The sequence below is a fragment of the Saccopteryx bilineata genome, chromosome X, assembly GCF_036850765.1.
Source record: "Saccopteryx bilineata isolate mSacBil1 chromosome X, mSacBil1_pri_phased_curated, whole genome shotgun sequence".
Classification (NCBI taxonomy): Eukaryota; Metazoa; Chordata; class Mammalia; order Chiroptera; family Emballonuridae; genus Saccopteryx; species Saccopteryx bilineata.
Window position 1 is genome coordinate 108,885,494 of NC_089502.1, and position 26,177 is coordinate 108,911,670.

The window sequence follows — 26,177 nt, forward strand, 5'->3', positions numbered from 1 at the left end:
GGCAGCGACCCATTCGCGTAGAGGCGCGCGGCGCTCAGAGAACGCCAGCGGAGCCCCAAGGCGCCGGGCGCAGGCCCGAAGGCGAGCCGGGCGCCACCCTGCGGTTGTGGGCCGTCCTCAGGGACAGCAGGTGAGGCCTCCGCGGCGGGGCTCCGTGCGGGATGGTCACCGCGCTGCTCGCGGACTCGGGGCGGGGGTGGCGAAGGCTAACAGATAAGCCCTGAGAATGCAGGCGCTGGCGTGCACTCAAAACCAAGCCAAGTGCAGCTGGGGTGCGTGAGCACTGTGGAGGCGCCCTCTGCTCCTGGGAGAGCGGTGCCCAGAGGCTGCCTTCCTTAGTGTACCCGAGAAGCTGTGTCTGTACCCAGGAGTGTGGGAGCCCAAGGCCATGGGGTCCCTGAGAGAGAGGGTATCTGAGCATCTGGCAGGATATGGGCTGGTGTGGGTGTCCATGAACTGGCCACTGCATAACTGGGAAGGACAGTCCCAAAAGCAGGAAATAGCGTGGGGTGAAGAGGAGTGGCTACCTGGAAGGACACTTTGCAGCCAATGTGCCCCTGGGAGGGCAACAGTGGGTAGCCCATGGGGGCCAAGGCAGGGCTTCAGCCAGGTATGAGAAGCAGGATCTCCTCAGACAGGCCAGGTTCCTGGGCAGGGCCCTGGGCCCTGGGCCCTGGGCCCTGGGCCCTGTCCCAGGTTGGCTCTGAGCTGGATGTTCACTGCTAGCCAGGATGTGAGCAGCAGTGTGCTCAGATTCCCAGGGCCAGGGAAGGTAGGTGCAGTCCACTGGCAGGCCCACACGTGCACATGTTCCAGGCTGCATGGTCAAGGTAGGAGCTCAGTAAACGAGTGCCCTCACTTGCAGCACCAGGTCTCTGCTCACCGTGCCATTCTGAGGCTTTCTTCACCAGCTGAAGTGCCCCTGTGGAAGGTCCTGGCCTGGGGTCTGAGGGCGGGTGGTGGGGTGGGGGCAGAGTATGTCTAACATCCAAGAATCTACTCCAAATAAGGGAAAATATGAAAGAACTGGATTTAGGCTTCCAAAGACTGCCTGATCTGGGGGTTTTGGGATGGGGCGCCATCTGGTGGTAATAGTATGTCCCCTAGGGACAAGAACCCTCTACACCCCCATTCCTGCCCCCCCCATAGGGAAAGCCTAGGGCTGGAAGCCAGGACACTTAGCTTCTGTCCACCCTTCTGTTGGAATTGATTACTGGTCAGTTACTCTGACACAATTTCCCTACTCTCTGAAGATTAAGGAATGAACACAGATGACCCAGTGAATGATATTTAGTGAAAAGAAAATCAATTCTGAAGTAATCCTGTCCTTGGGAACTTGATTTCTGGTGGGGCAGGGGGCGCAGAAGGACAACTTAGCTTGTCTTGAACGGGTTCTGGCAGGGAGGGGTCCATCTGGGTTTCCCCTTCACAATTCTTCCCACTTCCACTCCAGTTACCAAGACACTGGTATGGAGTTTTGTGCAAGTGTGGTTGAAAGTGGTCAAGAGAGGGGAGAGTGCATAAGTGGTGGGTCCTAGATTGTAAAATGCCATTTGAAGTCCCTACCACCACCATTTGTGAGGAAAACCAGTGGGGTGACAGGTAGCCCCGAAGTGAGCATGCTAAAGGGCAGGGAAGATGCTGGCTGGGACCATAGTCCCAGACACTTAGTCATGCAAGAGTTAACCATATTTGGACATGACATGCTGGCTGACCCAGGAACTCCTGTCCCACTCACTGGTCTTTAGCAGATAACTTTATTATGACTAGTCTGCAGCTCAACCTAAGAACTGAGCAGGAGGGACAGAGACCTAAAGAAGGGAACTTCCTGGAGAGGGGGGGGGGTACATGGGACTGGGAAGAATAAGCCCACTCTGGGATGAAGCTATGACTAGGGTGGCTTCTCTTGACTGAAGAGGGTGGCAGTGAGTGTCTCTGACAGGCCTCTTGCTGGTCTGCCTCTCCCCGCAGCAGCCTCCTCACTGTCTCCAGAGTTATCTACTAGAAAATCAATTTTGAGTAAATAATTCCCCATTGTCCTAGGGACACAGTACAGCTCCTCAGCAGGCTCCTCGGCAGCCTTCTGTGGTTTGCCCCCCTCAGTTCTCTGGGGCCCCCCCTGTTCTTGGAGGGGGGCCCTGTGCACTGCCACAGTACATCCAGACCCAGGTGCTCAGAGCCTGCCACGCCTTATTGGAAGCCCTGAGCAGGCCACTCTGGGTATGGAAGGGTCCCTGTGGCCCTCTTCCTGGTGGCCTCCTGGGTCACACTGGGTTCAGGACCCATTCAGACAGGAGAGGAAACCCCCAGTGCCCCAGATGGACAGCAACCCCAGGCACACACTCGCTGCCTGTGCACATATCACACGGTACCCTCTGCCAGTGCCCATTGGCATGATGGGTCCCTTCCAAGACTGCTTGCTCCTGGAGTGTTGGCAGCCTCCTGGCCCAGTGCCCTGTTTCCTCCCGGGTGGAGCAGGGGGGAGGGAAGCAGTGAGGATCTGGGGGCGCAGGTGCACAGACCAGAGCTATGCAGAGCGGAATGGCTGGCTTGGGGCAGAGGGTTTTGGGGGGCAGCCTGGGACGCAATCTGAAGTCCGGGCTCCGCCGGAGGCCACTTCCCTGGTTTGGCGCACGCGCTCAAAGCGCTTGGTGCAGCGCCTGGCCCGGGACCCAAGCTCTCCAACCTCTCACCCTTAGGACACGGCCCCTTCCCGCTGCTGCCGGGCACCGGACAGGGTGTGGCTGGGGAAACCCCAGATGCTGGAGCCCCGGGGGGTGGGGTCAGGGCCGGGCTTCGGGGACGCGGCGGAGTTCACGTGACTCAGGAAGAGCTAGCCCCAGCTACCCCCTGCAGGGCCCACGGGGAAGGAAAGTCCCTTGTATGGCACGCTCGCTGGAGATTACTAAGTGGTCCAGGATAGACGCTGCTCAGCCTTTCCTCGCTGCAGCGTTTCCTGCAGCGCTGGCGTGAGGCCGTGGAGCTTGAGTACATCCTTGCCCATATGGGGTCCGTGGAAACCTCCTCCGAGTCTGGGGGGTCGGCTCAAAACTGCCGGGCGGGGGGGGCGGTTTGGGAGAACATTCCAAAAGGCGAGGAGGGGCGGGCGGGTCCAGAAGCCCCACCCTCGATCACGCCCAGTCGTGACCCCGCCCCCAGGCTGCATTTAAAGGGCTCGCTGTCTCCACAGCGCAACCTCCGCTGCCCGCATCGTCCCTTGCGTTCCGGAGTGCCTGCGACTTTAATTAAAGGGCCGTCCCCTCGCCTAGGCTGCAGCACCGCCCCTCGGCTCCTCGCGCCTCAAAATGAGTAGCTCCCACTCCCGAGCGGGCCAGAGCGCGGCGGGCGCGGCTCCTGGTGGCGGTACCGACACGCGAGACGCCGAGATGCCGGCCACCGAGAAAGACCTGGCAGAGGACGCACCGTGGAAAAAGATCCAGCAGAATACGTTCACGCGTTGGTGCAATGAGCATCTCAAATGCGTGAGCAAGCGCATCGCCAACCTGCAGACGGACCTGAGTGACGGGCTGCGGCTTATCGCGCTGCTCGAGGTGCTCAGCCAGAAGAAGATGCATCGCAAGCACAACCAGAGGCCCACTTTCCGCCAGATGCAGCTCGAGAACGTGTCGGTGGCGCTCGAGTTCCTGGACCGCGAGAGCATCAAACTCGTGTCCATCGGTGAGGGCGCGTGCCGCCCCGTGGTGCCGGGAGGGCGAGGGCAGGGGCTCCCATCTCCCCCGGGTAGACCCTTTCCAGCCACCCCCCTGAGTAGCGATGCTTTCCCGGGGCCCCCGGCCGCCCAGCTCCACGCGGGTCTCGAGAACAAAGGCGCGCTGGCAGGCGGGCCGGGCTGCTTTGCAGACCGCTATGCGCCCCCGCCCGCCGCGCCCAGGCTGAGCTCACATCCTCTGCAGGCCGCGCCCCTGCCGCTTCTCTTGCTGTGGGAGAAGGCCTGGAGGGTGGGCACTGTCCAGGCTCTGGCTTTGCGCCCAGCGCCCCATCCCTGTGCAGGGGGAGGCCGGGGTTCTCCACTCCCTACATCAGTTTGGAGAAGGCCTTCTGGCTTTCAGTTACCTCTGTGGTTCCTAAACAAGGGAATTGGAGCTTGTGGTTTCCATTGTTTAAAGGCTCTGAGCTTTTTCTGGCCCTTGAAGATGTCTCCCCACTAGAGATCGCTCCAGCCCCCAGCACCTGAGATGAGTCTTGGTGTCAGCCAGTGAAGGGAGCTAGTTTGTAGTCTACTGAGACACTTAAGTTACGGGTGAATTTGGTCCAAACTCTTGCTTCCATGTAGGACTCGCTTTTCTGCATCTAGAATGCCAGAGTTGGTTGGGAGGTACTCTAGCATGTGCTGGGCTCACTGCCAGCCCAGTGTCCCATGTCACTGGGTTGGTGATGTTGGCATTGCCTGCTACTGCAGCATCCCTGACTCTTCTCAATATGGAACCCATTCAGGGACAAGCACAAGAACTGGTGGCTTGGGGGGGGGGGCGTACAGCAGAGAGAGAAGAGGCATGAGCTTTCTCTAGAATTGAAAGGGGCCTTTGAGTTGTCCCCCTGGCCTGGCATGGTCCATGTGGAGCCTGAGAAAGTGAGAGACCAAAATTCAGGTGCCTCCAAGTCTCGAGGCCTCACCTCTTTCTTGGGAATGCCTGTGGAGGCTGAGGCCCACCCCCCAGCCCCAGCCTAGCCAAGCTGAGTCATCTCGGATCTTTGAGTGGGGGGGCAACCGGATGTGGGGAGGCGGGCCACACCCCAGCTGTCTCTGTGTGTGGGGGGGGTCTCCTCCTCCCTTCTCTTTTGAGCTGGCTGGAGCAGGCCTAGTTCCCAGAGCTTTGCCATATAAGGCAAAAAAATGTTGGAAAGCCGCAGTGATTAGGGGAAGGAGGGGGGAGGCTGGCCCAGGGGCTGGGGAAAGGGGGTGGGATGGGGCGGGGCCATCCAACCAGGCAGTCTCCCAACCCAGCCTGGCCCTTCCCTCTCTCTTTTGTTAAGGGGTTAGGGAGGACCTAGGCCTGCATCCTATGGATAAGGGGGCTGGCCCAACCTGACCTAATGGGGCTGATGAACTTGGCCTATGTGTCCCATAGTGGGTCGCAGAAAGCCTCAGAACTTTGGGGCTGGGGGTCTGGTAGGAAGCCCTGGATGGTCCTGTGTCCATGGTCTTTGAAACTTCTTGTCACCCCTAGCTTAAAGTTCTTTCTTCACCTTCCCACCATTTGCGGACAGTATGAGGCAGTGGTGCGGGACTCTGGCCAACCCCAGTCCGGGAATACTCTACTTTGAGTGGCTCAGCTGATCCCCAAGGTGCTGCCCACTGGATTCAGAGGACACCTGCCATTGATTGCCCTTGTGGAGGTGTCCATTCCCTTCTCCCCAGCCTCAGGTTGACGCACTAGAAAAGTATTTTTCTCTTGATTGGGGGTTGGGAGTGGGGTGAGGACACAGCGAGGATTTCAAAGATGAGCTCTTAGAAAGTTTGACCCTTCTCTGAGCCCTATTCCCATACCCCCACCCCTTGAGACTAAGACCCAGAAGAGCCTTGGGTGGGGCCCAGAGCCCAAAGGGGTTTCCATGGTGACAGGGTATAGGGTGCCCGCCCTAACCACTTCCCTTGTGGTTAGTTTGGTGGCTGCCCGCCCACAGCCCAGCAGCCCGTTAGGTGGCAAGGAGGGCAGGCAGCAGCTGGTTGGGCTCTGCTGAGGCAGCAGGACTCAAGGACCCCACCCATGGCCTCTGCCACCCTAGTTCCCAAGCTGGGCCCTGGGCGCCCAACCCAGCCTCAGTGGCTCTGCCCACCTTCTTGGGGTGGGAAAGCAAGGCCCCCTAGAATGTGTCCTGCCCATCATCCCTGCTGAGCCCTAGCGAATCAGTGCTGTGCAACCCAACTGGTGCTTCTGACTGCTGCCTGACTCCCAGCTTGGCTCTGCGGTAGGTGGGGCTTGTACCCTCCACCCAAAGGTTCCTTGCCCAATACCTCCACTTCCCTTGCCTCATGTTACCCACCCTGGGGCAGCAGTTGTATTTCCCAACCACCCAAACCACCAGACTTCCTCTTCCTCGGCCTCAGTTCTCCCTCCCCTGCCAGCAGCAGGTCAGGGATCCTGGCATCCAGGCCCACGGGGGCTGAGCTGTTCTTCCTGCCAGTTCCCTAGACACCCTTGGAAATGGGTGATAGGCTCCTGCTTGGGTTGCTGCAAAGCACTTACCCTGCTTACTGCAGAGGCTCCCCTGGCCCCATCTACAGTCTGTGGCTGTCATCAGTCCTTCCCCTGGTCTCTCAGGGCTTCCGGCAACACTGTCTCATTGTGTTGTATTGTTATCTTATGTCTATAGGTGTCTCGTCTCTTCTCAGAAGTCCCCTTCACCTCTGAAACCACCTGTACCCCCTTAGGGGTCCTGGGCAGAAAAGGCTCACCCTGTCCCACAGGGGGCCTCTTCCTCCCTGGGGTTCCCTGTGCTGCCACACTCCCCACTGCTTGGGAGCCACCTGATACCCTGTGTGTACACCCCACAGACACACAGAAGCCCATGTATGCACATGGTACATGCACAGGGACACTCAGATTGGCCTGCTGCCTAACACCGCCACACATTTTCCTCCCAGACAGCAAGGCCATTGTGGATGGGAACCTGAAGCTGATCTTGGGCCTCATCTGGACCCTGATTCTGCACTACTCCATCTCCATGCCCATGTGGGATGAGGAGGAGGATGAAGAAGCCAAGAAACAAACACCTAAGCAGAGGCTCCTGGGCTGGATCCAGAATAAGCTGCCACAGCTGCCCATCACCAACTTTAGTCGGGACTGGCAGAGTGGCAGAGCCCTGGGCGCCCTTGTTGATAGCTGTGCCCCAGGTGAGGAGTGTGGGAATAGGGAGCAAGGGGATGGAGCTGTCTATGAGTAGGACAGTGGGTATGGCCTACAAGGGGGTCCAGTGGTTTCTAGACTCAGTCTACTTTGTACCGCAGGCCTGTGTCCTGACTGGGACTCCTGGGATGCCAGCAAGCCTGTGAACAATGCGCGGGAAGCCATGCAGCAGGCCGATGACTGGCTGGGCATCCCTCAGGTACACCTGCCCGCTTGGCTAGGGCTGTCCAGGGGACACAGCTCCAGCAGGGGGAGGGTTCACATTCCAGGAACCTGAGGCCTGGAGGCCAAATGGTTCCTGTCTTCTGCCTGTGACAGGTGATCACCCCCGAGGAGATTGTGGACCCCAATGTGGATGAACACTCCGTCATGACCTACCTATCCCAGTTTCCTAAGGCTAAGCTGAAGCCAGGGGCTCCCCTGAGGCCCAAACTGAACCCAAAGAAAGCCCGAGCCTATGGGCCAGGTGAGGGAGCCAGGCCTGTGCACTGCCCTCCGTGTGGGACAGTGTCCTTTCTCAATTTGAAAGTCCCCGGGACTCCTCAGGCACATGGCACCTATGTTATCAAATGCCTCCTGAGAGTCACAAATAGCCACTTGTGATTAGCCATCAGCCCAAGGTAGAGCATGTTTGGGGGGAGGGAGGACCCAGCCACTTTACTGTAGATGGAGGCAAAACCCAGCTAGGGTATCACGTAGGAGCAAGGGCCCAGGCAAACCCAAGCGAGCATTCCAGAAAACAGGCCCAGGCCTGTCACAGCAAAAGTACAGCTGGGGCCCAAGGCCAGGCTCCATGCACAGGAGTTCACGCTGAACTGATTCACCCAGTTCTGAGCAGTTCTGACCGGTATGGTAGGGAGGGGGTGTGAACCTGTGGAAGGAGATGCTACTGAGGGTGACCGGATGGAGGGAAGACAGTGGCTCTAACAGCTAATCCAGGCCTCATTCTCCCTTGGCAGGCATCGAGCCCACAGGCAATATGGTGAAGAAGCGGGCAGAGTTCACTGTGGAGACCAGAAGTGCTGGCCAGGGAGAGGTGCTAGTGTATGTGGAGGACCCAGCTGGACACCAGGAGGAGGTAAGGCCACCTGCAGGCAGGCAGGCCATAGTGGTGCCTCCATTTGAAGGGGACGCTCTTAGCAAAGTCTCATGGGCTTCTTCCTACCATAGGCAAAAGTGACTGCCAATAACGACAAGAACCGTACCTTCTCTGTCTGGTATGTCCCCGAGGTGACGGGGACTCACAAGGTGAGCCCTCAGCCCATGGGGAGGCTTGCAGCAGTGACAGTGGCTACAGGGCCCCGACCCCACTCTCACAGCCTGCCCCTCCTGGAAACAGGTCACTGTGCTCTTTGCTGGCCAACATATCGCCAAGAGCCCCTTTGAGGTGTATGTGGACAAGTCCCAGGGTGATGCCAGCAAAGTGACGGCCCAGGGCCCCGGCCTGGAGCCCAGTGGCAACATCGCCAACAAGACCACGTACTTTGAGATCTTTACAGCAGGTGAAGGGAGGCTGCTGCGGCAGGCCGTCTGGGGAGGAGAGTCGATGGGGCCCAGGAACAGCCTCGGGGCTCCAGGAGCTAACCTGGTACTTTGTGGCAGGAGCTGGCTCAGGTGAGGTAGAGGTCACGATCCAGGACCCAGCAGGACAAAAGGGGACTGTGGAGACTCAGCTGGAGGCCAGGGGCGATAGCACATATCGCTGCAGCTACCAGCCCACCATGGAGGGTGTCCATACGGTGCATGTCACTTTCGCTGGCGTGCCCATCCCTCGAAGCCCCTACACTGTTACTGTTGGCCAAGGTAGGCTGGTCCTGGCTGCCCTACTCCCCACCCCTTGCTGGGGCCTCCCATGAGAGGGTCAGTTGGAGAGTCCCACCCCAGCCTTCCCCACCCTGGCATGCTAGGTCTCTGTGCTCAAACTGTCTGGGTGAGCTCTCTTTCGTCCCCTGCTGGGGCCCTTCTTCCTGCTCCTCTTGCCCTCTCCGTCTCTCACTTCACGCTTTCACCTTCGGAAGAACTTGCTCCAGCTGTCTAGAAACCTGCTGCTCTCTGCTCTGCCCACAGGGTCAACGGTACTTGGATTTGTCTTCTTCTGGGAGGGGAGGGTTGGGCAGGGGGGGGCTGTTGTGGAGCAGGTGGGAGGAGGCCTGCTGCATCCTGGTCTGGGCCACAGGTCCTGGGGTCACGGTCCCTTTCAGCTGTTACTTGCATGTCCCTCATTATCTCCTAGGGCCAAGTTCTCAAAGTCCCCACCCCCATCCTGATGGCCCAGCCCTGTGGGAAGCAAGGGGTGGGTTGCCCAGTGCCAACTCCCAGTGGCTTAGTGGGCCCTTTGCCCACAGCATGTAACCCAGGTGCCTGCCGTGCTGTCGGCCGGGGCCTCCAGCCCAAGGGTGTGCGGGTGAAGGAGACTGCCGACTTCAAGGTGTACACGAAGGGCGCAGGCAGCGGGGAGCTGAAGGTCATTGTGAAGGGTCCAAGTAAGTTGGCCTGCGGCTGAGGCGGGCGATGGCAGCAGCAGGGTTGCTGCCGGGCAGGACTGAAGCCCTCCTTTGTCTCTGGCAGAGGGTGAGGAGCGTGTGAAACAGAAGGACCTGGGGGATGGTGTTTTTGGCTTCGAGTATTACCCCACAGTCCCCGGCACATACACTGTCACAATCACATGGGGTGGCCAGAACATCGGGCGCAGGTAAGGCCCCAGCAGAGTGCTCAAAACCACTGTGGTGCAAACACCGCCCACCCCTCTCAGGGTAGTGCCCCTCCGGGGCGCTGTCCCTCACACCTCCCTGTGTGTCTCTTTTCTACAGTCCTTTCGAGGTGAAGGTGGGCACTGAGTGTGGCAATCAGAAGGTGCGGGCCTGGGGTCCCGGGCTGGAGGGTGGTATCGTTGGCAAGTCAGCAGACTTCGTGGTGGAGGCCATTGGGGACGATGTAGGCACCCTCGGTAAGTTGAAAGCTCCAGTGTGGGCACCTGGGGATTGAGAGTACCAAGGGTGCGCATGCCGCTCCTGCCAGGCTCCAGGGAGCAAATAGAGTTGTTGGCTGTTGTCAGGATTCTCGGTGGAAGGCCCATCACAGGCCAAGATTGAATGTGATGACAAGGGAGATGGCTCCTGTGACGTGCGCTACTGGCCCCAGGAGGCTGGCGAGTATGCTGTGCACGTGCTGTGCAACAGTGAGGATATCCGCCTCAGTCCCTTCATGGCTGACATCCGAGAGGCACCGCAGGACTTCCATCCAGACCGGGTAACGGGCACATACTGCTGGCCTGGGTCGGGGCTGACTGGGTCCGGACCCTGGGCTGCTATCACTAGCATTGTGTTCCTGCCACTCTGTGCATGTGGTCCCCTGAGATCTGGGTGGCCTCCCAACAGGTAAAGGCACGTGGCCCTGGGTTGGAGAAGACAGGCGTGGCTGTCAACAAACCAGCAGAGTTCACCGTGGATGCTAAGCACGGCGGGAAGGCCCCTCTCCGGGTTCAAGTGCAGGTGGGGCCCCCAACCATGGCGTGGAGTGAGGGGCGGGCAGGTCCCCAGATCTGGGCACTGACCAGTTCACCGCCTACGTTCCAGGACAACGAGGGCTGCCCCGTGGAGGCATCAGTCAAGGACAATGGCAACGGCACCTATAGCTGCTCCTACGTGCCCAGGAAGCCCGTGAAGCACACAGCCATGGTGTCCTGGGGAGGCGTCAGCATCCCCAACAGCCCCTTCCGGGTGAGCCAGCTCTCCGCAGGACTCGAACAGTCCTTAGCACATCTCCCTAGGGTCCCTGCTTGGTTTTCATCTAGATCTGTTCGCTATAAACTGAGTCCCCTACAACTCACCCATGTCAAGCACACAGCTCAGTAGTTCTGAGGCCATTCAGAGCTATGCAGTCCTCACCACAATTGAAGGCTATATCGTTTCCATCATCCCAAACAGACACTCCTCTGCCCCCGAAGTCTTCCTCCCCCTGCCCTGAGAAACCACTAACCTGCTTCCTGACTGTGGGCTTGTCTGTTCTGGACATTTGCTAGAGATCGAATCATGCAATATCTGGCCTCTTGTATCCGGTTGCTTTCACTCAACGTTATGTTTTCATTGTGGTTTTTCTACACATTAGCATGAATCCGTACTTCCTGCCTTTTCTTTCTGTTTTTTTTTTTTAATTTTTATGGACTTTTTTTTTAAGAGAGGAAGAGAGAGAGTGAAAGACAGGAACATCAATCTGTTCCTGTATGTGCCCTGAGCAAGGATCGAACCGCCAACCTCTGTGCTTTAGGATGATGCTCTAACCCAGGGGTCCCCAAACTACAGCACACTGGCCGCATGCGGCCCCCTGAGGCCATTTATCTGACCCCTGCCGCACTTCCAGAAGGGGCACCTCTTTCATTGGGTCAGGGAGAGGAGCCCATTGACCATCTCATTAGCCAAAAACAGGCCCATAGTTGCCATTGAAATACTGGTCAGTTTGTTGATTTAAATTTACTTGTTCTTTAAGTATTGTATTTGTACCTGTTTTGTTTTTTTTACTTTAAGATATGTGCAGTGTGCATAAGGATTTGTTCATAGTTTTTTTTATAGTCCGGCCCTCCAATGGTCTGAGGGACAGTGAACTGGCCCCCTGTGTAAAAAGTTTGGGGACCCCTGCTTAACTAATTGAGCTGTCCAACCAGGGCCATTTTGTTTTTGCTTTTAAGATTTTATTTACTGATTTTAGAGGAAAGAGGGAGAGAGAGAGAGAGAGAGAGAGAGAGAGAGAGAGAGAGAGAGAGAAAGAGGGAGAGAAGTGGAGGGGGACAGGAAGCATCAGCTTATAGTTGCTTCGCATATGTGCCTTGACTGGGAAAGCCCGGGGATTTGAACCAGCGACCTCAGCATTCCAGGTCGACGGCCCATCCACCGCACTGCCGCAGGCCAGGCGCTTACCACCTTTTCATGGCTGAATGATATTCCATTGTATAGATTAGACCACATTTTATTCAGTTATTCTTTGATGGGCCTTTGGTGTGTTTTACCTTTTGGCTGTTGTGAGTAGTACCACTATGATTATTTGGGTACAAGTGTGCAGACAATGATCTCATATGGTCATTTTATGGTTAATCATTTGAGGAGCCACTAGAGCCCTTCCCAAAGTGGTTGCACATTTTGCGTGTCAGCCAGCAGTGGAGGAAGGAACCCCCTGCCTCTGTAGGCTGGCCACGCCCTTGCACTTACCTTTGTCCTGTGCAGGTGAACGTGGGAGCTGGCAGCCACCCAAACAAGGTCAAGGTGTACGGCCCAGGCGTGGCCAAGACAGGACTGAAGGCTCATGAGCCCACCTACTTCACTGTGGACTGCACGGAAGCCGGCCAGGGTAAGGCCCTGCCTCCGGGGGGTGGACCAGCGGGCGAGGCGTCGACGTGAGGCCCCAGCCTCCACTCCACTCCCTTTCCTGCTACAGGCGATGTCAGCATCGGCATCAAGTGTGCCCCTGGCGTGGTTGGCCCTGCCGAGGCCGACATCGACTTTGACATCATTCGCAATGACAATGACACCTTTACGGTCAAGTACACGCCCCGTGGGGCTGGCAGCTACACCATCATGGTTCTCTTTGCTGACCAGGTGGGTGTTGCTGCTTCCCACCCCTCACACTGCTGGGTGTTGGGGCGCCGCTCTCCTCTCAGGCCTCTGCTCTCGCCCGCTGCAGGCCACACCGACCAGCCCCATCCGCGTCAAGGTGGAGCCCTCCCATGACGCCAGCAAGGTGAAGGCCGAGGGCCCTGGCCTCAGCCGCACTGGTGAGGAGGAGCGCCCTCTGGGGAGGTCAGGGACCTCAAGGAGGATTGGGGCCAAGTGACCCGACGTGGTCTCTTTGTTTCTTCAGGCGTTGAGCTTGGCAAACCCACCCACTTCACGGTCAATGCCAAAGCCGCCGGCAAAGGCAAACTGGACGTCCAGTTCTCAGGGCTGGCCAAGGGGGATGCAGTGCATGACGTGGACATCATCGACCACCATGATAACACCTACACGGTCAAGTACACTCCTGTACAGCAGGTAGCTGCCCTAGCCCCTCCCCGCACAGCTGCACCCGCTCACTACAGCACCAAGCCCTGGCTGCCCTTGAGCAGCGGGCTGGGTGGGCTGCTGCAGGAGGCTTCCAGCCCCTCTCGTTTCGCACCTGGGAGATGGTGGGCACGGAGGGCCAGGGTTGAAAGGGGAGGGCCGGTGCCTTTCGGTCCACCCCGCGTGCCTCAGTGGGGAAGCTGCAGTCCAAGTAGACCGGGGTCGTGACCTGTGACTCTGCCCTTCTCACCGCTCCCAGGGCCCGGTGGGCATCAGTGTGACTTATGGAGGGGACCCTATTCCTAAGAGCCCCTTCTCATTGGGGGTGTCTCCAAGCTTGGACCTCAGCAAGATCAAAGTGTCTGGCCTAGGAGAAAGTAAGTAGTTGGGGCCCTTGTCGTGGTCACTGAGGATGCCTCAGGGGCTGCCTGGGCGAAGTGTCACAGGTCTTTCCCTTCTTCCGTCAACCCCACAGAGGTGGACGTTGGCAAAGACCAAGAATTCACAGTCAAGTCAAAGGGTGCTGGTGGCCAAGGCAAAGTGGCATCTAAGATCGTGGGCCCCTCGGGTGCGTCCGTGCCCTGCAAGGTGGAGCCTGGCCTGGGGGCTGACAACAGTGTCGTGCGCTTTGTGCCCCGCGAGGAGGGGTCCTACGAGGTTGAGGTGACCTACGATGGCGTGCCTGTGCCTGGCAGCCCCTTTCCTCTAGAAGCGGTGCCCCCTACCAAGCCCAGTAAGGTAATTGAGGTACGGGGGCCGGCCCATCTTTTCCAGACACGCCTTCACCCTTCATCACTGTTGTCCTTATGGCCTGTGGCTCTCCCTGGCCTACTTGTGTCCCTGTCCACGGGGGAGGAAAGGCAGAACAAGAAGGGGCAGGTGGAAGTGGGGTCTGGGTCAGAGATCGGGGAGGTGGTGCGGCTTCAGCTCCTGACCTGTCCCTCTTCCCACAGGTGAAGGCGTTTGGGCCAGGGCTCCAGGGGGGCAGTGCAGGCTCCCCTGCCCGCTTCACCATCGACACCAAGGGTGCCGGCACAGGCGGCTTGGGCCTGACGGTGGAAGGCCCCTGTGAGGCCCAGCTGGAGTGTCTGGACAATGGGGACGGCACGTGCTCTGTGTCCTATGTGCCCACGGAGCCAGGGGACTACAACATTAATATCCTCTTCGCTGACACCCACATCCCGGGCTCCCCATTCAAGGCCCATGTGGTTCCTTGCTTTGATGCATCCAAGGTCAAGTGCTCGGGCCCCGGGCTGGAGCGGGCAACCGCTGGTGAGGCCGGCCAGTTCCATGTGGATTGCTCCAGTGCGGGCAGTGCCGAGCTGACCATTGAGATCCGCTCCGAGGCGGGGCTGCCCGCCGAGGTGCACATACAGGACCACGGCGATGGCACACATACCATCACCTACATCCCCCTTTGCCCTGGGGCCTACACTGTCACCATCAAATATGGTGGCCAGCCTGTGCCCAACTTCCCCAGCAAGCTGCAGGTGGAGCCCGCAGTAGACACCTCAGGTGTCCAGTGCTATGGGCCTGGCATTGAGGGCCAAGGTGAGCCCCCCATTGTGAAATAAGGGAACTGAGGGTGCCCAGGGCCCCCGGACCCCTGGCGCCCATGCCTCCCCCTCGTTGCCCCCTGTAGGCGTCTTCCGGGAGGCCACCACCGAGTTCAGCGTGGATGCCCGGGCTCTGACGAAAACCGGAGGGCCACATGTCAAGGCTCGTGTGGCTAATCCCTCGGGCAACCTGACCGAGACCTACGTGCAGGACTGCGGGGACGGCACCTACAAAGTGGAGTACACGCCTTACGAGGAGGGTACGTGTGGGCTCCCGAGAGAGGTGGGGCGCAGGCAGGCTGGCCTGGCCTCCTTACCGGCCTGCCGTCCTGCAGGACTCCACTCTGTGGACGTGACCTACGATGGCAGCCCCGTGCCCAGCAGCCCCTTCCAGGTGCCTGTGACCGAGGGCTGCGATCCCTCCCGAGTGCGTGTCCATGGGCCAGGCATCCAGAGCGGTACCACCAACAAGCCCAACAAGTTCACTGTGGAGACCAGGTGCGCAAGCGCCTGGGGAGGCAGGGGCTGCAAGGGACCTTGAAAGCCCGGGACTAACCGGCTGTCTGTCTGGCCCAGGGGAGCTGGCACGGGGGGCCTCGGCCTGGCTGTAGAGGGGCCCTCTGAGGCCAAGATGTCCTGCATGGATAACAAGGACGGCAGCTGCTCGGTTGAGTACATCCCCTATGAGGCTGGCACCTACAGCCTCAATGTCACCTACGGCGGCCACCAGGTGCCAGGTGAGGAGGCAGGCTGGCTGGGCCCGGACTGGGACCACCCACTCGCCCTGCACTCTGTCTCACACAGAATCCGTCCCTGTGCCCCCCACCCAGGCAGTCCTTTCAAGGTCCCTGTGCATGATGTGACAGACGCAACCAAGGTCAAGTGTTCTGGGCCTGGCCTGAGCCCGGGCATGGTCCGCGCCAACCTCCCTCAGTCCTTCCAGGTGGACACGAGCAAGGCCGGTGTGGCACCACTTCAGGTCAAAGTGCAGGGACCCAAAGGCGAGTGTCCATATGCGTAGGAACAGGGCTGGGAGGGCACGGGGCTCTTTGAGGGGCCGGGGAAGGAGAGCAGAGGCCCGGCATGCAGAGGCTGGAGCAGGCGTGCAGGCAGTTGATAGAGGAGCCTCGGGTGACAGGACCAGAAGGAGGTAGACCGGACATGCTTGGACACCGAGCGATGTGGCAGGAGGGAGAGAGGACCAGGGTCCAGGATGGCCCCCGGATGAGTTTCTGGTGTCACGAGGGCTTGTGGCCATTCCTGGGCTGGGTAGATGAGGGCCAAGTGTGGTGGCAGCCTGGAGTGTGGGCTGGGTGCATGGCTGAGCCCTGTCCGTTCAGTGTGGTGGGACCGAGGGCTCAGGGACCTGGCTGAGGCTGTGTCTTTGGGACTGCTCCCAGGCCTGGCGGAGCCAGTAGAAGTGGTGGACAACGCCGATGGCACCCAGACGGTCAACTACGTGCCCAGCCGTGAAGGGCCCTACAGCATCTCCGTGCTCTATGGGGATGAGGAGGTGCCCCGCAGGTAAGAGGGCGTCCATTGCCAGGGTGGGGGTGGCAGGTGGAGCATCAAGAGCCTTCCTAACCACTCACAATGCCCTGGCCCAACAAACAGCCCCTTCAAGGTCAAGGTGCTGCCTACACACGACGCCAGCAAAGTGAAGGCTAGTGGCCCTGGGCTCAACACCACCGGCGTGCCCGCCAGCCTCCCTGTGGAGTTCACCATTGATGCAAAGGATGCTGGGGAAGGCCTGCTGGCTGTCCAGATCACGGTGAGCTGTTTTCTAGACGGCTTCCTGGCCCTGCCTGAGCGCCACTCCGGGCACAAGGAAGGCAAAGGAAGGGAGCAGCAGAGGCCAGAGCAGTGCGCCCTATATGGCGTGCAGCCGGGGCAGTACGGGTCTCCCTTGGCAGTCCTGCTGGCCAAGGCAGTTCTCTCGCCGGTATCTTGGTGGTGACAGGCACTGGCTTCCCACCCACGCACTAGCTCCCTCCTGATTTGGAGCGCATTACAAAAGCCTTTAGTTCCTCTGCTTGCCTACTTGTAACATTCTCATAGGGCAAGTAAAGTACAAGGACCTTGAGATCGTCCAGGGTAGTCCTAGTGATAGGGCTGGCCCTGGCGGAGGATGGGAGCTGAGAGGTACTCATGGGGATAAAACCGAACGGATACCAAGATCCCTGGCCCTTCCTGTTGGCACGTGGGGGCAGGGAGCATTGGGCATCTTGGGACTTATGTTCTGGAGCTTGCCAGTGGGGAAGTAAAGGACAAAGCTGGATGCAGGCAGCTACTTTGGGTCGTGGAGGGTGAATGACTTGAAGGCTTTCCCTGCAGCAGCCATGCTTGACGCTTGCTGCTTTGAGAGAACTTGAGGTCATTCTGGGCCTAGGTGGGCTTTGGCGAACCACCTTTCTCCCCTGTGCTCTGTCCCACAGGACCCTGAGGGTAAGCCCAAGAAGACACATATCCAAGACAACCATGACGGCACATACACGGTGGCCTACGTGCCGGATGTGACCGGCCGCTACACTATCCTCATCAAGTACGGCGGTGATGAGATCCCCTTCTCCCCGTACCGTGTTCGTGCCGTGCCCACCGGGGATGCCAGCAAGTGCACGGTCACAGGTGAGCCAGCCGCCATCGGCCACGGCGCTCAGCACGGGGCTTGGGTGTGCCTGTGTGCAAGGGCTCGCTGCTTGGGGCAGCGTGTGGGAGTGGGGCCGCCCCCTGAGTGACTCACCTGACCTTTCTCCTTGCTCTCTGCCCTCTCACCTCAGTGTCAATCGGAGGTCACGGGCTAGGTAAGCTGCTTGCCACTCCCAATGTCCCTTCTGCCCTGAGGGCAGCTTCCTTTCCTCTTCCATGCTGATTCCCAGGACAGTTCCAGCTGCAGCTCTTGGCAGGGATAGAGGTGGGGGCTGGAGCGTTAGGGTCCAGGGAGGCCTCTGGAGCCGAGCATGAGCGCTCCGGCCCTTCCCCTCTCTGGGCCTCTGTTTCCCCATCTAAGAAGTTGGGTTGCAGCTGAGAGCTTTGGGGAGAGGTGCATCCTGAGAGGCACCCCACTGGGGCTCTGAGGTCTGAGGATCTCGGCACCCCAGGAAAGCCCTGGAGGAGGGCAGCAGGCCCGCCTTTCTCCTTCCTTCCACGTCAAGGGCTCCTGCATTGGATAAGGGGACAAGGGGTCTCCCCCGACAGGCGGGAGTCCACAGCCCTGGCCAGATCCACAGACCCTCATCCCCACCTCCCAGGGGCCTCTGTGTCCCGGGTCGGGGGAGGTGCAGCCTGCATGAGTGGGTGGGGCTAGCTGGTAGTGCAGTAGTACCAGCATTAACTGCTTGGGCGGCCAGCATGGCGGGGCCCGGCCCAGCCTCAGAGCCCCAAAGTGCACTCAGTGGCCTACCCACCCTCCCTGCCTCCTTCCCTCCCCCTACTCCCCCAGCAGTGACGTTATTCAGAGGGTCCCCAACCAGGCATGGAGGGTCTCCTACTCTGGCGTGGCAGGGGAGAGCCAGCCACAGGCAGGGACACCAATAAGAGGCGACGACTACTTAGGAACTTCTGAAGGCTGCCAGCCCAGAGCTTGGGCGGACCAGCCAGTGCCAGAGGGTGGATGGCTGGGGTTTTGCAGCAGGGGCTCCTCTGCTGTACAGAGCAAGCCCTGTGATCTGAGATAATAGGCCTGTGTGCTTAGGGGAGGGGGACAGGTCCTTGGGGACTAGAGGTGGCAGGGTCAAGCCTTGATTGAAGGAGTGGTCTCCGTTTGCCTGGCCACTGTGTGCAAAACAGGCAGAGCCCAGTTGGGGAGCTAAAATCACTTTTAGACCAGCCAGAAAAGTGGCTTGCACCAGGCTTGTGGTAATGGGACTTGAGGGGAACACCAGGAAGAGGGGTGTACTGAAGGACGGAGCAGCGAAGATCTGCTGATGAGCTGGATGGGGGGAAAGTGGGGGTTCGAGGGTACCTGTGAGGTCGGGGCCCAAACCACTAGCTAGATGGTGGGCTCCGGTTCCCAGCTGGGAGACCAGGTATGGATGGGTGAGGCCTCCCAGGACAGAGTGGGCAACAGGTGGCCAGGTTTAGAGCTCAGGGGAGCTGTGGGAGGCCAGTATGGAGCCTCGGGCAGCAGGAGCCCTTGGCCATAGGGGAGCTCAGTGGCAGGATGGCTGGAGAAGCCCTTGAATGTAGCCCTGGGGCGGGTTCCATGCTCCCGGTGGCTTCCCTGGCAGGGGCCAGCTTGCCTCTTCCTTTGAGGCCTCCCCGTCCACAGCCCCCTGAGGCTCCACTGTGAAGTCCAGATCATAACGTCACTGTCCCTCCCCTTTCTCAGGCACTCTGGGGCCCTGGAGGCTGCTCAGCTGCTCTGCCCTTGCAACCTAGAGGCGGTGGCCGTGGCTTGGTCCTCCTGTCCCCGTTCCCTCTGGGTGCCGCCACTGCCTGTGTGCTGTGCTGCTAGGGTGCTAACCCCGCTGCCTCCCTGCTTCCCTGCTCCCAACTCCCTGCCTGCTTGGGCTGTGCCCAGCCACCCTCACCCTAAGCCTTCGGTCGAGCAAGCATTCTCAGTTGTCAGGAAACTCCGGTTTCCCCTTCAGGCCTGGGGGGTGGTGGGAGGCAAGAATCACATTCTCCCACACTGCAGCAGGACTCCGCCTCACTGCGTCCGCACACGGCACTGGGGGCCAGGGCCAGGCCACGGGGCAAAGGCAGCTGTGGGCCCAGTCAGCACTGGCATTGGTCAGCGTGGTCCACAGCACCAGCTGAGGCTGAGTTGGCAGGGAGGTGGCAGCAAACACTCGTGCCCTGACAGTAGCAGCAGCCTCATGGGCCTGCAGGCGTGCCCTTCCTCTCAAATACCTACCTGGCTGTCACCTGTCAGGCCTTCCCACATGGGGGCGACCCCCATGACAGGACTCCCTGGCTTGAGGTGGCTCGAGGGAACCTTTCCTGCCTTCTGAGAAACTACTCGCCATCCCAGCTTGGGGGGCAGGGGCGGGAGGCCTGGCTGTGCTTGGTGGTGGCAGTGAGAGGCCTGGGCAGGCAGTAGGCGGATGGGAGCGGCCCAAGCATCGAGCTCACGCACTGGCTCCCCTTTGGGGACCCGCCCTGCCCTACTAGGTGCTGGCATCGGCCCCACCATCCAGATCGGGGAGGAAACGGTGATTACCGTGGACACCAAGGCTGCGGGCAAAGGCAAGGTTACCTGCACTGTGTGCACACCCGATGGCTCTGAGGTGGATGTGGACGTGGTAGAGAATGAGGATGGCACCTTTGACATCTTCTACACGGCCCCACAGCCGGGCAAATACGTCATCTGTGTGCGCTTTGGCGGCGAGCACGTACCCAACAGCCCCTTCCAAGTGACGGTCAGAAGGGGCTGGGGGTGAAGGGGCTGGGCGGGACCAGGGGTTTTGTCCCCGGGGTTCCTCTGTGATGACAGAGTCTCCAGCTCTTGTATGTTGCTCTGCAGGCTCTGGCTGGGGACCAGCCCACAGCACAGCCTCCGTTGCGACCTCAGCAGCTGGCCCCATCATACACCTACGCGCAAGGTGGCCAGCAGACCTGGGTAAGGCCTGGTTCGCCTCCTCCCAGCTCGGCTAGCTCGAGGGAACGTTTGGGGGCTGCTCAGCTGGGTGTCCCACAAGGCACCGTTCTGGCACATGTGAGGAGGGACCCCAAATCCTCCTGCTTAAGACTCCCTCGGCTTCTACAGCCCTTCGCTTGGGCTCTCTGCCTCCTCTGCAGGCCCCAGAGAGACCCATGGTGGGCGTCAATGGGCTAGATGTGACCAGCCTGAGGCCCTTCGACCTTGTCATCCCCTTCACCATCAAGAAGGGCGAGATCACTGGTGAGTGGGAACAGGAAGGTGCTTGAAAGCCACAGAGGCCAGGGTGGGCCCGTGGGCTGCCCTGACCCAGGCCGCATTGCTCTTCAGGGGAGGTGCGGATGCCCTCTGGTAAGGTGGCACAGCCGGCTATCACCGACAACAAGGATGGCACTGTGACTGTGCGCTACGCACCCAGTGAAGCTGGCCTTCATGAGATGGACATTCGCTACGACAACATGCACATCCCAGGTGAGCCCCCACAGTACGCTGCCATCACCTCATACAGGCCTGGGGCTAGGGGGAGGACAGACTTGGGGGCAACACAGGCTCCCATTCCACATGACCCCTCTTCCTGCCTCAGGAAGCCCCCTGCAGTTCTATGTAGATTACGTCAACTGTGGCCATGTCACAGCCTACGGGCCTGGCCTCACCCATGGAGTAGTGAACAAGCCTGCTGTCTTCACCGTCAACACCAAGGATGCAGGAGAGGGTGAGTGGCAGCTCTCGTTTTGACGTGTGTGCCAGGGGATGCCCTCATCCTGTGGAGAGCTGGACACAGGCGAGACACTCCCAAATAGGACTTCCTGCCCTGCTACCCTGTTTGCCTGGTTATTTGGAGGGGGGGGGGAGGCGTCTTCCTCATCGGTACAGCATCCCTGGGTGTAGTTCTCGCCCTCATCCATGACTCTCTCCAGGGGGCTTGTCCCTGGCCATCGAGGGCCCATCCAAAGCAGAAATCAGCTGCACTGACAATCAGGATGGGACGTGTAGTGTCTCCTATCTGCCTGTGCTGCCCGGTGACTACAGCATCCTAGTCAAGTACAATGAGCAGCACATCCCAGGCAGCCCCTTTACCGCCAGGGTGACAGGTGGGTGCCACCGGGAACAGTGACGGAGGAAGGCAGGTGACAGGATGGGTGTAGTCTCTCTCTGCTCCTGGATACTCAGTGACTATCCCCTGCCAGGTGATGACTCTATGCGCATGTCCCACCTGAAGGTGGGCTCTGCTGCTGACATCCCCATCAATATCTCGGAGACGGACCTCAGCCTGCTGACGGCCACTGTGGTGCCGCCCTCGGGCCGGGAGGAGCCCTGTCTGCTGAAGCGGCTGCGCAATGGCCATGTGGGTAAGAGGCTGAGGGGCAGGGCCTTCTGGAGAGGAGGAAGGCTGGGGTGGGGGCCCGCCTTTCCCTGGCTGACAGCTCCGCTCTGTGCCCAGGGATCTCCTTCGTGCCCAAGGAGACAGGGGAGCACATAGTACACGTGAAGAAGGGCGGCCAGCACGTGGCCAGCAGCCCCATCCCAGTGATGATCAGTCAGTCGGAGATTGGGGATGCCAGCCGCGTGCGGGTCTCAGGCCAGGGCCTCCACGAAGGGCGCACCTTTGAGCCCGCCGAGTTCATCATCGACACCCGTGATGCTGGTAAGTGGTGGTGGACTGCCAGCCAGGATGAGACCACGGTGTGGCTCCCTGGCTCAGGGAATGTCCCTCCTGCAGGCTACGGTGGGCTCAGCCTATCCATTGAGGGCCCCAGCAAGGTGGACATAAACACAGAGGACCTGGAAGATGGCACATGCAGGGTCACCTACTGCCCCACGGAGCCTGGAAACTACATCATCAACATTAAGTTTGCAGACCAGCATGTGCCTGGTGAGTGTGGCATGCCCCTCCTCCCGTGGCCAGGTGACCTTTATCTATCGCACCCAGGGCCAGAATGTAACCTGTGGGGGTGTGGGCTATGCTTTCCTCCTGCAGGCAGCCCCTTCTCCGTGAAGGTGACAGGCGAGGGCCGGGTGAAAGAGAGCATCACACGCAGGCGACGGGCCCCTTCAGTGGCCAATGTTGGCAGTCATTGTGACCTCAGCCTAAAGATCCCTGGTAGGTGCTACAGGGAGCCAGGGAGGGGTCCCGGGGCGTCCTGGTAGCCCCAAGCAGAAAGGTGGGGCCTGGCGCTCCTGCTCATCAGGCTGTCCCCCACCTACAGAAATTAGCATCCAAGACATGACAGCCCAGGTGACCAGCCCATCGGGCAAGAGCCATGAAGCTGAAATAGTGGAAGGGGAGAACCACACGTACTGCATTCGCTTTGTGCCTGCCGAGATGGGCATGCACACGGTCAGCGTCAAGTACAAGGGCCAGCATGTGCCTGGGAGCCCCTTCCAGTTCACTGTGGGGCCCCTAGGGGAAGGGGGAGCCCACAAGGTTCGTGCTGGGGGCCCTGGCCTGGAGAGGGCTGAAGCTGGAGTGCCAGGTAGGCCTGCGACCCGCCAGGTTCTTACTCTGCTGGGCGGGGTGGGGGTGGAAGAAGACCGGCCGAGCTTGGATGGGGCTGAGGCCAGGGCTTGCAGCCCTCCTTGAAGACACTGCTTTCCCACAGCTGAATTCAGCATCTGGACCAGGGAAGCTGGAGCTGGGGGCCTGGCCATTGCTGTCGAGGGCCCCAGCAAGGCTGAGATCTCCTTTGAGGACCGCAAAGATGGCTCCTGCGGTGTGGCCTATGTGGTCCAGGAGCCAGGTACGCAGGGCCGAGATGGGTGAGGGGAGGCAGCGGCTCAGTGCGGGTGTCGGTCTGGGTCTGTGAGTACAGTCCTGCTCAGCTCCCACCCTCCACCTTGGCCCGGGGCCACCCAAGCCCTTAGGGGGAGGCCTGCATGCCGCCAGGCGGGCCTCCCGTCATTCCTTCTGTGCTCTCTCCCTCCCCAGGCGACTATGAGGTTTCGGTCAAGTTTAACGACGAGCACATCCCTGACAGCCCCTTCGTGGTACCTGTGGCTTCTCCATCTGGCGATGCCCGCCGCCTCACTGTTTCTAGTCTTCAGGTGAGGCACTGAGAGAAACCGCCCACCTGGGGCTCCTGGGCCCGGCCAGACCAGAGCCACTGCGCAAAGCAGGCCTCGGCCCTGTGTCAAGTGTCCCGCCCAGCCCAGCTCAGGGCGTCGAGTGTCTGCTCTGGCCGGGCGCAGCCCACACTTGAGGGTTGGCAGGAAGCACTCCTGCCCACCGTGTGGAGTTTTTCTCGTGTCTCAGGTCTAAAGGCTTTGAACAGAAGCCCGTGCCCCTTGAGCACCAGGGCTGAGGTTTAAAGAGGGACAGCCTGCAGGAGCTGAGTGCTGCCCACAGGGTGGGGCCGCCCAGGTGTGTGTGTGCAGAGTGCGTGGGGCTGGGGGCTGGGGCGTGTGCCTGTGGCTTGCTGCCCCTCGAGAATCAATGGCTCTCCCTCTTTAAACCAAGTTGGATACCAGACGGGTAAGTGCAACCCTGTGGGCCTCCTGCTTCCAGGGCCCTGCCCGCCCTCCCCCCAGCCACCCTGTCTAACCATGTCTGTGCTTCCAGGAGTCAGGGCTAAAGGTCAACCAGCCAGCCTCTTTTGCAGTCAGCCTGAATGGGGCCAAGGGGGCGATCGATGCCAAGGTGCACAGCCCCTCAGGAGCCCTGGAGGAGTGCTATGTCACAGAGATCGACCAAGGTGAGGCCCTGTCCCTGCCCGGCCACCCAGCCACCTGTGGCCCTGGCCTCGCTGGGAGCAGCAGGCTGAGAGTACGAAAGGAAGGTGCATATTCTGTAAGCAGCTGAGACAGGACCCACTCGCCTGGGCTCCCTCAGCCGGGCAACCCTGCCACTACCCTTGACCCATGCCCTTGGGAATCTGGCTCACCACTCACGACTGCTAGAAAGAAGAAGCCTTCAGCAGGCAGTATGACACGGTCTTCTGAATGAGAGGCCTCAAGTCCAGACGAGGGTCTGCCCGGCCCTTTAGCCAGGGCGTGGCAGTGACAGACAGGCCTGGGGGGGCCCAAGGATGGGAGAGGGTGAGAGTGACTGCTGGGCAGAATTTCACCAGGCTCGCAGCCTAGTCCTGCCCCCCCTTGGCTGTGGGACCTTGAGCAAGTTCGTGCCTGCCTCTGAGCCCCAGTTAACATGCAGGGCGTATGGAGTCCATGGTAACCGAGCAGCAGTGAGGTGCGTGTATTGCTTGTAAAAGATTTCAGTCCAAATTAGCCCCGATAGGCTGTTTGGACATCTAAAGCTTCACCCCTCGGGTTTTAGGAGGTCTGTGCTATGGGGCGTGGGTGCCGGCCTGGTCCGTGGAAGAAACCGAGTGAGCTCTGCGCACCTGCTAGACTCACGCTGGAAGGCAAGGGGAGGTCCTTACAGATGCCGCTGGCTCAGGCTTGGGGGAGGCGCCCCAGGTTCACAGCGTGCCCCTCTGCTCCTCAGATAAGTACGCCGTGCGTTTCATCCCGCGGGAGAATGGCGTCTATCTGATTGACGTCAAGTTCAATGGCACCCACATCCCGGGAAGCCCCTTCAAGATCCGAGTTGGGGAGCCTGGGCACGGAGGGGACCCAGGCCTGGTGTCTGCTTATGGAGCTGGCCTGGAAGGTGGCGTTACGGGTAGGTCAGTGGGTGCGGCTTCCAGTGCGTGGACACAGCTGCCAGGGCCCCTCCTCTAAGGTCTCAGTGACAACAAGAGGCATACAGGAATGACAAAGCTTACGCTGTCGGGTGGGGAGTGGGGAGCTGGGCTGAGGAAACGGGCCAGAACAGCTCTGCCTGACCTGTGCCCCCAGGGAGCCCAGCTGAGTTTATCGTGAACACAAGCAATGCGGGAGCTGGCGCCCTGTCGGTAACCATCGATGGGCCCTCCAAGGTAAAGATGGATTGTCAGGAGTGCCCTGAGGGCTACCGTGTCACCTACACCCCCATGGTACCTGGCAGCTACCTCATCTCCATCAAATATGGTGGTCCCTACCACATTGGGGGAAGCCCCTTCAAGGCCAAAGTCACAGGTGAGCCTTGCACCCGCCTGCTAGTGCCCAACCCAATGCCTGGCACTCTGCTGCCTCTTGAGCCCCACTCGTTCTGCCTCACAGGTCCCCGTCTTGTCAGCAACCACAGCCTCCATGAGACCTCGTCAGTCTTTGTGGACTCCCTGACCAAGACTGCCAGTGTTCCGCAGCACGGCGCCCCAGGCCCAGGTCCCACTGACGCCAGCAAGGTGCTGGCCAAGGGCCTGGGGCTGAGCAAGGCCTACGTGGGCCAGAAGAGCAGCTTCACGGTGGATTGCAGCAAAGCGGGTGGGTTCCTGGAACACAGGAATGGGGGTTGAAGGGATGGGAATGCCTTTGGGGGTGTGGCTGTCACTTCTGGAGCCGCTTCCCATCTGGGCCTCCCTTGCCCTCTCCCCTACCCTTCTGGAAAGTCCCTGAAGGAGCTGGAGTTTCCTATGCTGGTGGGAGGTGGGGGCAGGGGGCAGGGTGGTGCTGGCAGTTCTTTAGAAAGGCCTGTTGCCCTGGAACAGATGAGGGGGGCGGGGTTGGACACAGGCCAGAAGAAGGGGGGTCAGTGTAATTACAGTTGAAAATAGTGGACTCGGAGCCTGAGACTAAGGCCCCTTCCCCTCTTTTCCCGCTGTCCTACCAGGCAACAACATGCTGCTAGTGGGCGTGCACGGCCCCCGGACCCCCTGTGAGGAGATCCTGGTGAAGCACGTGGGCAGCCGGCTTTACAGCGTCTCCTACCTGCTCAAGGACAAGGGGGAGTACACACTGGTTGTCAAGTGGGGCGATGAGCACATCCCAGGCAGCCCCTACCGTGTCCTGGTGCCCTGAGCGCTAGACCTGTGCCGGTGGCGACTCCCACGACCAGAAGAGCCCCCATGCCCACCCGCCCCTCCCAGCCCCCCCTCAGCCCCGGAATCCCGTCACTGCAGCCACCCCTGCCCTGCGCTCACCTGCCTCCACTTGGGCAAAGGAGAGAGGCGAGCAGAGGGAGCCATGAGCGGCTCCGCCTGTCTTCTCTGGTTCTGGGAAGGGTGATGGGTGGGGGCCTGTGCATGGCCACCTGCTAGTTCTCTTCCCCAGCCGAGAGGAATAAAGTTCAGCTTCCATTCTCCTGAGA

General features: G+C 60.0%; 1 protein-coding gene across 3 annotated transcripts; it reads left to right on the forward strand.

Moving 5' to 3' along the window:
• Nucleotides 1-26,177, forward strand: FLNA (filamin A). 3 transcript variants are annotated; one of them, XM_066250038.1, is made up of 48 exons: nucleotides 1-130; nucleotides 3,191-3,678; nucleotides 6,608-6,856; nucleotides 6,971-7,068; nucleotides 7,188-7,335; nucleotides 7,829-7,947; nucleotides 8,040-8,117; nucleotides 8,209-8,371; nucleotides 8,472-8,672; nucleotides 9,215-9,352; nucleotides 9,438-9,561; nucleotides 9,680-9,816; nucleotides 9,925-10,118; nucleotides 10,247-10,360; nucleotides 10,445-10,588; nucleotides 12,086-12,209; nucleotides 12,297-12,457; nucleotides 12,543-12,633; nucleotides 12,720-12,889; nucleotides 13,158-13,275; nucleotides 13,374-13,636; nucleotides 13,852-14,449; nucleotides 14,541-14,714; nucleotides 14,790-14,952; nucleotides 15,031-15,191; nucleotides 15,285-15,455; nucleotides 15,855-15,978; nucleotides 16,069-16,225; nucleotides 16,890-17,079; nucleotides 17,232-17,255; nucleotides 19,567-19,814; nucleotides 19,919-20,014; nucleotides 20,194-20,296; nucleotides 20,384-20,524; nucleotides 20,637-20,765; nucleotides 20,971-21,144; nucleotides 21,241-21,402; nucleotides 21,495-21,698; nucleotides 21,774-21,926; nucleotides 22,032-22,154; nucleotides 22,261-22,527; nucleotides 22,654-22,791; nucleotides 22,980-23,095; nucleotides 23,610-23,742; nucleotides 24,495-24,671; nucleotides 24,848-25,066; nucleotides 25,151-25,354; nucleotides 25,701-26,177. In XM_066250038.1, the coding sequence occupies exons 2-48, from the start codon at nucleotides 3,306-3,308 to the stop codon at nucleotides 25,886-25,888; spliced, it is 7,944 nt and encodes a 2,647-aa protein (XP_066106135.1). In that variant the 5' UTR covers nucleotides 1-130; nucleotides 3,191-3,305; the 3' UTR covers nucleotides 25,889-26,177. The 3 variants fall into 3 exon arrangements, with proteins under 3 accessions (XP_066106135.1, XP_066106137.1, XP_066106136.1); XM_066250039.1 differs by having other exon boundaries at nucleotides 31-130; nucleotides 3,270-3,678; XM_066250040.1 differs by lacking the exon at nucleotides 17,232-17,255.

Coding starts and splice junctions, on each gene's coding strand:
- FLNA (XM_066250038.1), top strand. CDS start 3,306: ATGAGTAGCTCCCACTCCCGAGCGGGCCAGAGCGCGGCGGGCGCGGCT. Junction 10,361..10,444: donor CTCTCCGGGTTCAAGTGCAG/GTGGGGCCCCCA, acceptor CCTACGTTCCAG/GACAACGAGGGCTGCCCCGT. Junction 16,226..16,889: donor TGCTGGCTGTCCAGATCACG/GTGAGCTGTTTT, acceptor TCTGTCCCACAG/GACCCTGAGGGTAAGCCCAA.